Source organism: Carcharhinus amblyrhynchos, chromosome 5 (assembly GCF_965287045.1).
Source record: "Carcharhinus amblyrhynchos chromosome 5, sCarAmb.v2.hapA, whole genome shotgun sequence".
Taxonomy (NCBI): Eukaryota; Metazoa; Chordata; class Chondrichthyes; order Carcharhiniformes; family Carcharhinidae; genus Carcharhinus; species Carcharhinus amblyrhynchos.
This window is the reverse complement of record NC_137328.1, coordinates 95,431,025-95,445,295: the sequence shown is the minus strand read 5'-3', so window position 1 is coordinate 95,445,295 and position 14,271 is coordinate 95,431,025. Positions and strand designations below refer to the sequence as shown.

The following is a 14,271-nucleotide window of genomic DNA, read 5'->3' as shown; positions in this document are numbered from 1 at the left end:
TCCAGAGGAAGGTAGCACTCCTGGACAATTGCCAGATAAACCCTTATCTGGGATCTTGCGAGAAGGATTCCCCAGTGTATCTTTGGGGTACCCCCCCCCCCCCCCCCCCCCCCCCCCCCCCGCCAAAATGAGACCATGGAGAGCCAGGAAGTCATGGGCTAGTATGTCAGAACCATTTTCTGCATAACTATAACCTTTTTCAGTAACTTCTTATCACTATTGTTTATTTCCAAAACAATGCAAGAAATATTGTTGCTTTGCATGCAATGGACCAACAAAGTAAAAGTCTGGAAGTTTATGATTTCAAAGATATATTTTGTTAATATCTATGCATTAGGGAAATGTAATTTACGTTTTAATTAAATCTTTACTTAGATTTAACCTTAAAGCATTGGAAGAAATGGGTACCTTTTACAAAAAGATCAATATCCTAGATCAGAAACTGTACCTGTAACTAAAGTATCTCCATAAAAGGCTTTGAATTCATTAAATCTGCTTCCATCCACTATTCTCGCAATGACCTGGAAAGATAATAACATACTATCACCAGCTCAAACTCAACCTCTATATTTAATTTTTGTACAGCGTTCTATTGCAGAACCATGGGCAGAATTTAACAGATGGCCAGTTTCCTCCCCCACCACCAGATGAATTGATGGAAAATGCATTCCCACTGAGGTTAGCTGCCTCACAGTAATTTTACACTCTATTAACTGCCTCTGTATTTCCAACAGTGCCACTGAGAGGATTGACAGAGCTGGTACTACAAGCAGTCCCCCAAATCCATGTACCGGAACTTGGATGGACATAAACACAGGGCCGTAGTGGAAGGAAGGCCCCAGGATGGGGGAAAGAGAGAAGGACTGGGGGTCTTAATGGACAGGCCTGGAAGAGGAAAGAGCACCTGAGAAGGTTTGGCTAGGCCAATCAAAAAGGGAACCAGTGATGGAGGGTAACCCCTCTAACCCTCCCTCAAGGTCCGAGCAGGGTGACCTGCCTGGCTTCATTCCTGACCCTACTCATAAGCTTTCAGGGTTTGCCCCTTCGTCAGGTGAATGGAGAGTTCTCTCTCGATTCACCTGACTAAGGGGCAAACCCCGAAAGCGTGTGAGTTTACTATCAAATAAATTGGTTGGACTTAAACCTGGTGTTGTCAGACTTCTTAGTTTGCCTACTCCTCCTGCCAGCTCTGAATCGAGGTTAGGTGAGAAGCGGTGCTTAAGTGTCCACTGACTGGCCATTTAAAGGCCTCAATTGGGGTGAGAGCAGATGGGTTACAATGGACTTCATCCGCCCCCAGTAAAATGGTAGACAGGTTAGTGTGGCCCTGGTATTCTTCAAACTTCACCTCATTGGCATATTTGTGTAATTAATAAAACTTAAACTCTTAAATTATACTGTACATAAGCTTAGTGATGAAAAGTCTTTATTTGTATGTAATTTTGTGATTCATGAATTTTGGATCTTAAAGTGGACATCTGTTTAAATGCCAAACATTGCGCTGTAGCTTTATCAAGGAATATGTGGGTTCACTGGGAGTGAACTAAAGTTATAACTATGACACAGCAAGTCTAGCATGGCAGAGAAAAAGAAAAAACACTGCAGCTGTGAAGTGTGAAACTTTAGCAATTCAGGTGAACTGGAAACTTCAGCAGTTAAGGTAGGCTGGGAAGTTAAGCATTGGAAAAGAATTCACTAGAAGTCTTAAAGCTGCAAAGGGATTTATATGTACGCTGGAATTAAGTTGTCTAAGCCAAAATCTCAAAAAGACCTTGTGGCTCAAGGAACCATGAAGAGAAGACCCCAGAAGTCTCGGGATCCTCAGGGAAGAATGAGGGGATTACCTGTTAAGACTCGCATTCCAACCATTATCTTGTAACTGATATATCTATATATGCCCTGTTTGTGAACCCAACTCTTCACTCACCTGATGAAGGAACAGCGCTCCGAAAGCTCATGCTACCAAATAAACCTGTTGGACTTCTTACTGTGCCTACCCCAATCCAATGCAAGCATCTCCACATCATGTTTTAACTGTGTAACTTTAATCTTGTATGCTTAAGCTTTTTTTTCCTGTTAATAAATCTTGCCATTTTTAAAATTCCAAAATTGTTACTAAAATTCTATTCTTCTGGGATCAGTTAGTTTCTCCGTGTTTCCAAAATACAAATAAAATTTTACAATCAGTAAGACAAATTTTCCTCTGGGATTTGTTAATTACATTACGATTAGGATTTTGTTTGCTCAGCAAATAACATATGCTATGGTTGTAAGGTTGTAACAAGTGCATAAACTAAAGTAGAAAATTTTGTCTCCAAACTCCCTCTTCAAGAAAGTTATACAATGTCTTAATTTACAGTGTTACACATATAATGATTACACTGTTAACAGCTTAGGTATGTTCCTTCAAAATCAGATGAATGAACCAGAGGAAACCTTTCCTAAGTCTGTACCTCTTTGACATCAACACTTTTTTTCAGATTATCACCAACTATTCCATATAAGTCTTCAGCAGGGAACAATGGTTCTTCTGGGGCTTCCACTGTCACCTGGAAAGACAAAGAACAGTGTAACATGCTGCCTCCTTCGGAATTATTTTTAAATATGCGCTTTATTCAACAGCAATAATTTTAAGAACAGGAAATACATTTGTAACTCTAGAATATCTAAAAAGTGAGAAACTGAATCCTTATTAAATTTGATTTTTTTTAAACAAAAAAAGTTATGACTTTAATGACAAGCTTGCTTAAACATTATCTGTCCCCCAATGCCCAGTGCCACCACACCCTCAGGTTTTCCCTCACCCTCCACCTTCAAAGAAAATTACAATCACTACCAAAGTACTACAGAGCAAATTGTTAGAACTGAGGGCTGACAAGTCTCTGGGTCCTAATGGACTTCATCATAGGGTCTTAAAAGAAGTAGCTAATGAGATGGCTGATGTGTTGCTTTCAATTTTCTGAAACTTCCTAGATTCAGGGAAGGTTCCAGTAAATTGCGAAAAAGCTAATATAACTCTTTTCTTTAAAAAGGGAGGGAGACAGCAAGCAGGAAACTATAGGCCAATTGGCTTAACATCTGTCTTTGGAAAATGTTAGAATCTATTATTAAGGATAATGAACCAACATGCTTTTATGAAAGGAAAATCATGTTTAACATTTATTGGAGTTCTCTAGCCAATGTTCTCTGGATATAAGATTGGCTAGCTAACAAGAAACAGAGGATAGGCATATATGGGTCATTTTGTGGTTGCACAATGTAATGAGTGGTTTGCCACAGGTACAAGGATCTCAACATATTACAATTTATAAAATTACTTAGATGAAGGGACCAAAGGTTGCTAAATTTACTATTGACACAAAAATAGGTAGGAAAGAAAGATGTGAAGAGGACATAAGGAAGCTAAAGGATATAAATTGGTTAAGTTAATGGGCAAAGTCTTTGCTAATGGAGTATAGAACGTGGGAAAATGTGGAATTGTCCATTTTGGCCGTAAGAGTGAAAAAGAAGCACATTGTCTAAATGGTGAGAGATTGCAAAGCTCTGAGGTGAAGAGGGATCTGGGTGTCCTAATGTATGAATACCAAAATTCCAAGGAAATACAAAGGAAACTCCAAAGCTATTTTTAAAGGACAGCAACGTTGACCTTAACCAGTAGGGTGAGCTTGCTACCAAGCATTCTTCATGGCAAAATGTTGTCCATCAAGCTAAACGTTGCTTTTGAGTCCCAATGCCTTTCCGGTGAGTGGCAGCAGAGGGGGAAAGAAAAGGAAGCAAACCTTGCACTCAGATGCCACTAACTTGTAGGATATCCTAACTTTGTGTTCCAAGATCTGTAGATCAAGAGCCAGCTTGTTCAGTCCCATGAAGACCCATAACAAGATCTCACAACCTTGAGCACGTCATCTTTGAACTGAGGGACAACTGATGATCGTAGTAGTATGGGATCCAGAACTGTGCACATTGCTCTAAATGCTGTTTGACCGAGGTCCTACACAAGTTTAAGATAATTTCACTATTTTTGAATCAATGCCCCCAAAAAAATCCACGCTTTGCTAGTATTTTTAAATTGCTTTGCTGCCTGGTGATGCTGTTTTAAATTATTTGTTCACTGTATCCCTAAATTCCTTTGCTCTTCAACCCTATTCAGTTTCTCATGTTGGCGGTGCTTCTGTTTTCCTACCAAAGAGAATCACCTCAGGTCCATTTTCTCATGACCTCTTGTATTGTGTAAAATTCTTCCTCATGTTAGCAGTACCCCCTGATTTGGTGTAATCTGCAAATGTTGATCTTGGGTTTGTTATGATCTTTAGCCAGATCCACAAGCTGTTGGTGAGATCTGGTTAGGGACCAACAAATTTCTGTTTAAGGTAGACAAGTTTGATATTTAAGATACTTGCAAATTGAATAAAGCCACAAAATTCTGTGCATTTTGAACAAACAAAAATAAAGTTTTACTATACAAGGTCAGAAAGATAAAACAATTTAGAATATTTATTTTATACTCTAACATTCAGGCTAAGTATGAAGTACTTGTGAATTAACAAGCCAACTGTGGTTGAACACACCAGATTACACAATAAATGGCAAACGTGACCAAAATATGTTCCATGGATGTCACAATAATATGCCTATAACACTGTGTGTCAACCAATCTTACTGAAACATAATAAAGGCTTGAGGCTATGCTACAGATTCTGTGGGTTTATGTGTTCAGTAGTTATGTACTTACATCCACTTTCTTCTGATAGTTGAGATCTCGTACAGCCTTTCGTGCCAGATGAAGTGCGTGAGTATCATCTAAGGCGTAGTGATCGGTTACACCAGACTTTCTGCAAAATTCGCAAATAATTACAATGGAACATAGAAAATAGGAGGAATAGGTCACTCAGCCCCGTGAGTCTACTCCACCATTCACGAGATAATTGGTCATCTTCGACCACGTCATTTTCCCATAATATTCACATATTCCTTGATATATTTCATATCCAAAAATCTATCGATCTTTGTCATGAACATACTCAATGACAGCCCTCTGGGGTAGAGAATTCCAAATTTTCACCACTTTCTGAGTGAAGAAATTCCTCCTCATCCCAGTCTTAAATGGCCTACTCCTATTCTGAGTCTGTGGCCCCTGGTTCTGGATCCCACAGCCAGGTGAAATATCTACCCTGCCGAACCCTAAGAATTTTGTATGCTTCATTGAGATAAATCTTTCTTCTAATCTCTAGAAAATATAGGTCCAGTCTCCTCAATCTCTCCAACAGGACAATCCTGCCATTGCAGGGATCAGTGTGGTGAACCTTTGCTGCACACTCTCTATGGCAAGCAATCCTTCTTAAGTAAAGAGATCAAAACTGTACAGAATACTCCAGGGGCATACTCACCAAGACTCTGCAATTGCAGGAAGACTTCTTTAACTTCTTTATTCAACTCATCTTGCAATAAATACCAACATAACATTTACTGTCCCAATTGTAAGCTGCACCAGCACGTTGGCTTTTAATGACTTGTGAACCAGGACATTAGGTTCCTTTGAATCTGTCACCATTTAAGAAATACTCTGCATTTCTGTTTTTCCTACTGAAGTGGATAACTTCACATTTTTCCACATTGTATTACATCTGCCATGTTCTTGCCCAGTCTGTTTAAATCTTGTAAAAACCTTTTTGTGTCCTCTTCATTACTCATCATCTCACCTGACTATCTATCATCAGCAAACTTGGAAATATTGCACATAGTCCCAAATCCAAATGCTTGATAAAGATTTTGAGTAGCTGGAGCCCAAGCACATCCTTGTGGTACCCCCACTTGTCAAAACTTGGAAGCCTGAGAATGACTTGTTTATTCAGAGTCTCTGTTCTCTGTCCATTAAGCAATTCTCAATCCATGACTGTATATTATGTCCAATCCTATGTGCTCTAATTTTGTTTATGAATCTCTTGTATGGGATATTATCAAAAGCCTTTTGAAAATCCAAATACATCACATTCACTGGTTCTCCGTTGTGTATTCAGCAAGTTATGTTCTCAAAAACTTGACAGGTTTGTCAAACATGATTGCCCTTTCATAAATCCATGTTGGTTCTGCCCATACCCACCATTATTTTCTAAGTGTCCATCATTTATAACAGGTTCTTGCATTTTCCCTACTACTGATGTCAGACTGGCAGGTGTGCATTTCCCAGCTTTCTCTCTCCTTTCTTTCTTAAATAAGGGAGAGGTTACATTTGCTACTTCCCAATCTGCAAAAACTGCCCCAGAATGTATTGAATTTTGAAAGATGAGCACCAATGAATTCACTATCTCTACAGCCACATCTTTCAGTACATTGGGATGTTAGTCATGTCAGGAGATTTACCAACTTTCAGTCCAATAAATTTCTGCAGTAATACCTTTTTTTAACTAATTACAATTTCTTTTAGTGCCTCATCTTTGATCGTCTCTTAGTTCTCTAATATTCTTGAAAGATTTTCTGTATCTTCCTCTGTGAAGACAGAAGTATTTGTTTAGTTTCTCTACCATTTCTTTATTCCCCAGTATAAATTGTCCTGTCTCTGTCAGCAGTAGGCCCATATTTGTCTTAGCTAATATTTAAAACAAAATGAGGAACAGGCCCTTTGGCCCTCCAAGCCTGTGCCGCTCTTTGGTCCATCTAGACCATTCACTTGTATCCGTCCATTCCCAGGCTGCTCATGTGACTATCCAGGTAATTCTTGAACGATGCCAGCGTGTCTGCCTCCACCACCCTACTCAGCAGTGCATTCCAGGCCCCCACCACCCTCTGCACGAAAAACATCCCTCTGATATCAGAGTCATACCTCGTCCCTCTCACCTCGAGCCTGTGACCCCTCGTGATCGTCACCTTCGACCTGGGAAGAAGCTTCCCACTATTCACCCTATCTATACCCTTCATAATTTTGTACACCTCTATTAGGTCTCCCCTCATTCTCCGTCTTTCTAGGGAGAACAACCCCAGTCTACCCAATCTCTCCTCATAGCTAAGACTCTCCATACCAGGTAACATCTTGGTAAACGTTCTCTGCGCTCTCTCTAAAGCCTCCACGCCCTTCTGGTAGTGAGGCGACCAGAATTGGACGCAGTACTCCAAATGTGGCCTAACCAGCGTTCCTTTTTACATCGATAGAGATAGTGTAGTGGGCAGCACTGCTGCCTCACAGCTCCAGGGACCCAAGTTCAATTCCGACCTCAGGTTACTGTGCACATTCTCCCCATATCTGCGTGGGTTTCCTCCAGGTACTCAGTTTCCAACCACAATCCAAAAACGTGCTGATTAGGTGGACTGGCCACACTAAATTGCCCCTTAGTGTCAGCGACATTAGGGTTAATGTATGGAACCACAGGATGGGGACTGGGTGGGATTTTTGTTGGTGCAGGCTTGATGGGCTGAATGGCCTCTTTCTGTACTGTAGGGATTCTATGATTTGATTCTATGATATATATGCCTACATACTGATACAATTAACATTTTTAGTGCACCCTGTGACAAATCAAGTTGCAATATTTAAACAAATTTAACTACAAATTTACTTCTGTATTTCTTCACAATTTGACAATGAAAAGTAAATGTTTTCATTTATTTAGTTATTTAATTACATATCGCAAGCCAATTCTTTTTCTAGAAACTAATCAATCACTGAAAAGTTGACAAAAATATCTAAGATTTCAACTGCATCTTTGCTATACCTTGCATTCTGATTATTGCTGTGTGGAGGCTACATCTCATCTGCCACAGTTCAGCTGATCGCACATTCACCTGAGCCTCTGAGTCAAAATGTTGTTGGTTCAAGCTCAACTGTAGAGATCTGAGCATCAAATCCAGGCTGAGACTCCAGTGCAGGTCTGAGGGAAAACTACATTGTCAGAGGGGCTACCATTCAGATGAGATGTTAAACCAAATTCTCCATCTGCACTGTCAGATGGGCTAAAATATCTCAGGCAGACAGTTCTTACGTTCTTCCTGGCCAACATTTTCATTTCTCAATCAACACCATTAAAAACAGACCATCGGGCCATTATCTTATTTTTGCTTCTGGGACCTTAGTTGGCCCATTTCCTGCATTATCCCATAGAATCCTGTTGTGCCATTTGGCCCATCGTGTCTGCACTGACCCTCCAAAAGAGCATCTCACCAAGGCCCATCCCTTAGCCCTATCTCCAGAACTCTGCACTTTTAGCACAGCTATTCCACCTAACCTCCATACCTTTAGACACTAAGGAACAATTTAGCATTGCAATCCACTTAACCTGCACATTTTTGGACCGTGGCAGTAAACCAGAACACCAGGAGGTAACCCATGCAGACACTGGGAGAACGTGCAAACTCCACACGGTCAGTCATAAGAACATAAGAACATAAGAAATAGGAGCAGGAGTAGGCCATCTAGCCCTTCGAGCCTGCCCCGCCATTCAATAAGATCATGGCTGATCTGTCGTGGCTCAGTTCCACTTTCCCGCCCTCTCCCCATAACCCTTAATCCCCTCTCTTATCAAGAACCCATCAACCCGCTTCTTAAAAATATTTAGCGAGGCAGCCTCCACCACTTCAACGGGCAGAGAATTCCAGAGATTCACCACCCTTTGAGTGAAGAAGTTCCTCCTCAACTCCGTTCTAAACCGCCTCCCCTTTATCTTGAGGCTGTGCCCCCTAGTCCTACTGTCTTTTTTGAGCGGGAAGAGTCTCTCCACCTCTATCCTATCCATCCCATTCATCATCTTATACGTCTCAATGAGATCTCCCCTCATTCTTCTAAACTCTAACGAGTACAAGCCTAGTTTATTCAGCCTCTCCTCATAGCTCAACCCCCTCAACTCCGGTATCAGCCTAGTAAACCTCCTCTGCACTCCCTCCAAAGCCAAAATATCCTTGCGCAGGTGCGGCGCCCAAAACTGCACACAGTACTCCAGCTGCGGCCTCACCAATGCCCTATACAGCTGCAGCAAGACCTCCCTACTTTTATATTCAATCCCCCTCGCTATGAAGGCCAGCATCCCATTCGCCTTCCTGACCACCTGCTGCACCTGCAAGCTGGGTTTTTGCGACTCATGCACAAGGACCCCGAGGTCCCTCTGCACCGTCGCCTGCTGCAGCTTTTCGCCACGTAAGTAATAGTCCTTCCTACCATTCTTCCTACCAAAGTGGACCACCTCACACTTGCCAACATTAAATTCCATTTGCCATTTCCTGGCCCATTCGTCCAGCCTATCTAGATCCTTCTGCAGACTCGCCACACCCTCCGCACAATTTGCCTTTCCCCCAATCTTGGTGTCATCAGCAAATTTCGACACCCTACACTCAGTTCCCTCATCCAGATCATCTATATAAATGGTAAATAGCTGAGGCCCCAGCACCATCCAAGGCCGGAATCAAACCCAGGTGCTGTGAGGCAACAGTGCTATTCACTGTGCCAACATGCTACTCCAAATACAATAGCAAGTACATTTCAAAGATATTTCATTCACTGTAAACTGATTTGGGACACAAATTGAAGACTTTCTTTTCTTTTGCATCAGTTCTCAAATTAATCACTATCTGAACTTCAACAAAATAACGCAAATGTGGAAGGAACTTCTTTAATGTAAAACCAATAGTGACATTGGTTTGTTTCAACAGGAGATATTTCATAACATCACTGCAATGGACTCAATATTCCTGTATTATATTTGCGCTATTTTCTTCCCATATCAAATTTCAAGTCAATATAACCCACATTATACTAAGGCACAGTGGTTAGTACTGCTGCCTCACAGCATCAGGGACCAGGGTTTAATTTCCGGCTTGGGTCACTGTCTTTGTGGAGTCTGCACATTCTCTCCGTGTCTGCGTGAGCTTCCTCTGGGTGCTCTGGTTTCTTCCCACAGTCCTAAAGACACACTGATTTGGTGCATTGGCTGTGCTCGAACAGATGCTGGAGTGTGGCGACTAGAGGATTTTCACAGTAACTTCATTGCAGTGTTAACGTAAGCCTACTTATGACACAAATAAATAAACTAAAAAAACACATGACTAATAGGAGTTGTTTTTCTATATAAACGTGAACATTCTTGTTAGACACAAAACACCAAATCACCAATCAGAAAGTCCACCCAAGTTAGTCTCCCAACCTCCCATCCAACTCTTTTCAAATCAGATCCATCAGGGATTGATCCAAATCTAGGGAAATAAGTATCTGCAGCAAAAATACAAAGTAATTGAGAGAGTTGAAACCTAGGATGCTTTTTTTTTCAGCAATCTGTGTTGCTGATGTGCTACAATAAAGTTTGTTCATTGCCTAAGTGTGACCTCACACTTTAATGTAAATGGTAAAATCTATATGGAACATTACACTGTGAGACAGTGTATTGTGCATCATAAATCTATAACTGCAACAAATGCCATTAATAGATTTTTTTTATTGATGGTTCTTGCAAAAGTATATTTTTAAGCCTGTTGAATGGCAGACATTTGTTTACAATGAATAAACAGACAATAAGATCTCCAACAGATACTACATAAGATGGTTTACCTGCAGTGGAGATCAGCACCTCCAAGGTCTTCAGCTGAAACTTCCTCACCAGTAGCAGCTTTCACCTGTATGAATACAAGTCAACATTAGTTTCAAATATTTCTGCTTTCCAGCATGGAAATAGTCGAAATATATGTTCTTAATCACATTTTGCTGAAGCATCATTTCCTTCAACATTCATGTACTGTTTTCAAATGCTGATCAACTAACTGTGCATTTCAAATACACGGTACACTACAGTATTTTGTATTTTATTCCTACCTTTACTACCAGAAATTTGTTTATGTTGACTTATATTTTTTGTTATCTTGTACCAGTAGAGAAGCTAGCAAGTGAGATTTATCATTATCAGACTTCATTCAAACTGATTATATTTAGACTACCATGTGAGATTAACTGAGAAACGCATCATATTTGTGTTTTTGAACATATGGGAGTGAAATCTCCATGCTCATGATGATATTACAATAATTAACGGAGAATGCTGAAAATATGCAGCATCTGTGAAGAGGAGGCTCAGCTTCAGTTTTTCAGACCTGGATATTTGCAATAGCTATTTCCAGTCTCATTATAAATGAATATGTCCTTGGAGATAACATGGAGCCACCAAGAATTTAAATAATATAATATTGCAAAATAAAGTCTCACAGTCGCAGAAATAAATACCTGTTCAAAATTGCGCTAAGAGCAAGTCTTATAGAACAAACAATCTACTTGGAGTCATCATTTCCATTCCCTTCCACTGAACACGCAGAGAAAAGAACAGGATAAAATCATAATTACTGCAAGTCAATTAGCACATAAGAAATATCAATGACAACGGACGACAGGCAATCAATATGATCTGAATAACACAATTTTATTTTTGAAGCACTAGCATTGATTCACAATCCTCACACTGAGTCATCATGTTTACTGATTAGTTTCATTTTTGAGTCAACCTAGAACTTTTCAATTCTTCTCTTAAATTAAACTCTTATAACCTGATAACATGACAAGTTCTTATGAGGGAACATTATGGCAAAAGCAACTAAGAAAGGATCTATCCATCTTTCTCAACCATAACATAGGAACATAAGAACATGAATGGGCCTTTCAGCCCACTAGCATGCGCAGCCATTCAATTAGATCATGGACTATCATCTATTCAACACCATATCTACCTCCATATCATAGATTCATAGAATCCTACAGTGCAGAAGGAGGCCACCAGCAACACCAGTCTACACCAACAACAATCCCACCCAGGCCTTATCCCTGTAACCCCACATATTTACCCCACTAATCCCTCTAACCTACACTTCCCAGCACATTAAGGAGCAATTTAGCATACCAATCAACGTAACCTGCGCATCTTTGGACTGTAGAACATAGAACATAGAACATTACAGCGCAGAACAGGCCCTTCGGCCCACGATGTTGCGCCGACCAGTTTAAAAAAAAACAACAATGACCCACTAACCTAAACCAATCCCTTTTCGTCCATAAACCTGTCCACAGACCTCTTAAACGCCCCCAAACTAGGCGCATTTACAACTGCAGCAGGCAGGGCATTCCAATCCCTCACCACCCTCTGGGTAAAGAACCTACCCCTGACATCTGTCCTATAACTACCCCCCCCCTTAGTTTAAAGCCATGCCCCCTCGTGCTAGATTTTTCCATCAGAGGAAAAAGGCTATCACTATCCACCCTATCTAAACCTCTAATCATCTTATATGTTTCAATAAGATCCCCTCTTAGCCGCCTTCTTTCCAGCGAAAACAACCCCAAATCCCTCAGCCTCTCCTCATAGGATCTCCCCTCCATACCAGGCAACATCCTGGTAAACCTCCTCTGCACCCTCTCCAAAGCCTCCACATCCTTCCTGTAATGTGGGGACCAGAACTGCACACAATACTCCAAGTGCGGCCGCACCAGAGTTGTGTACAGTTGCAACATAACGCTACGACTCCTAAATTCAATCCCCCTACCAATAAACGCCAAGACACTGTATGCCTTCTTAACAACCTTATCTACTTGATTCCCAACTTTCAGGGATCTATGTACACATACACCTAGATCCCTCTGCTCCTCCACACTATTCAAAGTCTTCCCGTTAGCCCTATACTCAACACATCTGTTATTCCTACCAAAGTGAATTACCTCACATTTCTCTGCATTAAACTCCATCCGCCACCTCTCGGCCCAGCTCTGCAGCCTGTCTAAGTCTCCCTGCAAACTATGACACCCTTCCTCACTATCTACCACACCTCAGACTTTGGTGTCATCAGCAAATTTACTGATCCACCCAACTATACCCTCATCCAGATCATTAATAAAAATCACAAACAGCAGTGGCCCCAACACAGATCCCTGAGGCACACCACTTGTAACCGAACTCCATGATGAATATTTACCATCAACCACTACCCTCTGTCTCCTATCCGCTAGCCAATTCCTAATCCAGTTCCCTAGATCACCCCCAATCCCATACATCTGCATTTTGTGCAGAAGCCTACCATGGTGAACCTTATCAAATGCCTTACTAAAATCCATATACACCACGTCCACTGCCTTACCCCCGTCCACCTCTTTGGTCACTTTCTTAAAAAACTCAATAAGGTTAGTAAGGCACGACCTACCCGCCACAAAACCATGCTGACTATCTCCAATCAACTCATTACTCTCCAAATAACTATAAATCCTATCCCTAATAATTTTTTCCAAAACCTTGCCCACAACAGAAGTGAGACTCACCGGTCTATAATTCCCGGGGAAGTCTCTGTTCCCCTTCTTAAACAATGGGACAACATTCGCTAACCTCCAATCATCTGGTACTATACCAGAGGCCAACGATGACCTGAAGATCAGAGCCAGAGGCTCTGCAATCACTTCTCTTGCCTCCCAGAGAATCCTGGGGTAAATCCCATCCGGACCAGGGGACTTATCTATTTTCAGATCCTCCAGAATATTCAGCACATCCTCCTTATCAACTGTAACACTGTCAATTCTACTCCCCTGCAACCCAGTGTCCTCCTCAGCTATATCCATGTCCCCCTGCGTGAACACCGAAGAGAAATATTGGTTCAATGCTTCACCAATCTCCTCTGGTTCCACACATAACTTCCCTCTGCCGTCTATAACTGGCCCTAACCTTGCCCTAACCAACCTTCTGTTCTTGACATACCTATAGAACGCCTTAGGATTCTCCTTAACCCTATCAGCCAAAGTCTTCTCATGTCCTCTTTTAGCCCTTCTTAGCTCGCTCTTCAACTCCCTCCTAGCCAATCTAAAGCTCTCTAGTGCACTATCCGAGTGCTCACGTCTCATCCAAACATAAGCCTCCTTTTTCTTTTTAACCAACGAATCAACTTTTTTGGTGCACCACGGTTCCCTAGCCTTACCAATTCCACCTTGCCTGACAGGGACATACCTATCACAGACTCGCAGTAGCTGCTCCTTGAAAAAACTCCACATTTCGGACGTTCCCAATCCCTGTAATCTCCTAGTCCAACCTATGTTTCCTAATTCTCTCCTAATAGCCTCATAATTACCCTTCCCCCAGCTAAAACCACTGGCCCGAGGTTCATGCCTATCCCTTTCCATCACTAAGGTGAACGTAACCGAATTGTGGTCACTATCACCAAAATGCACACCAACTTCCAAATCCAACACCTGATCTGGCTCATTTCCCAGCACCAAATCCAATATAGCCTCACCTCTAGTTGGCCTATCTACATACTGAGTCAAAAAACCTTCCTGCACAC

At 41.4% G+C, this 14,271-nt stretch overlaps 1 protein-coding gene across 1 annotated transcript in view; it reads right to left on the bottom strand.

Moving 5' to 3' along the window:
- mccc2 (methylcrotonyl-CoA carboxylase subunit 2) overlaps positions 1–14,271 on the bottom strand; it is a 72,468-nt gene that overhangs the window by 27,514 nt on the left and 30,683 nt on the right. The window contains exons 8-11 of the mRNA XM_080189233.1: positions 10,526–10,590; positions 4,733–4,832; positions 2,454–2,549; positions 449–521 (exon numbers count right to left, since the gene is read on the bottom strand). Of these exons, the coding sequence (XP_080045359.1) occupies positions 449–521; positions 2,454–2,549; positions 4,733–4,832; positions 10,526–10,590 (334 nt within the window). The remainder of the gene's footprint in view (positions 1–448; positions 522–2,453; positions 2,550–4,732; positions 4,833–10,525; positions 10,591–14,271) is intronic.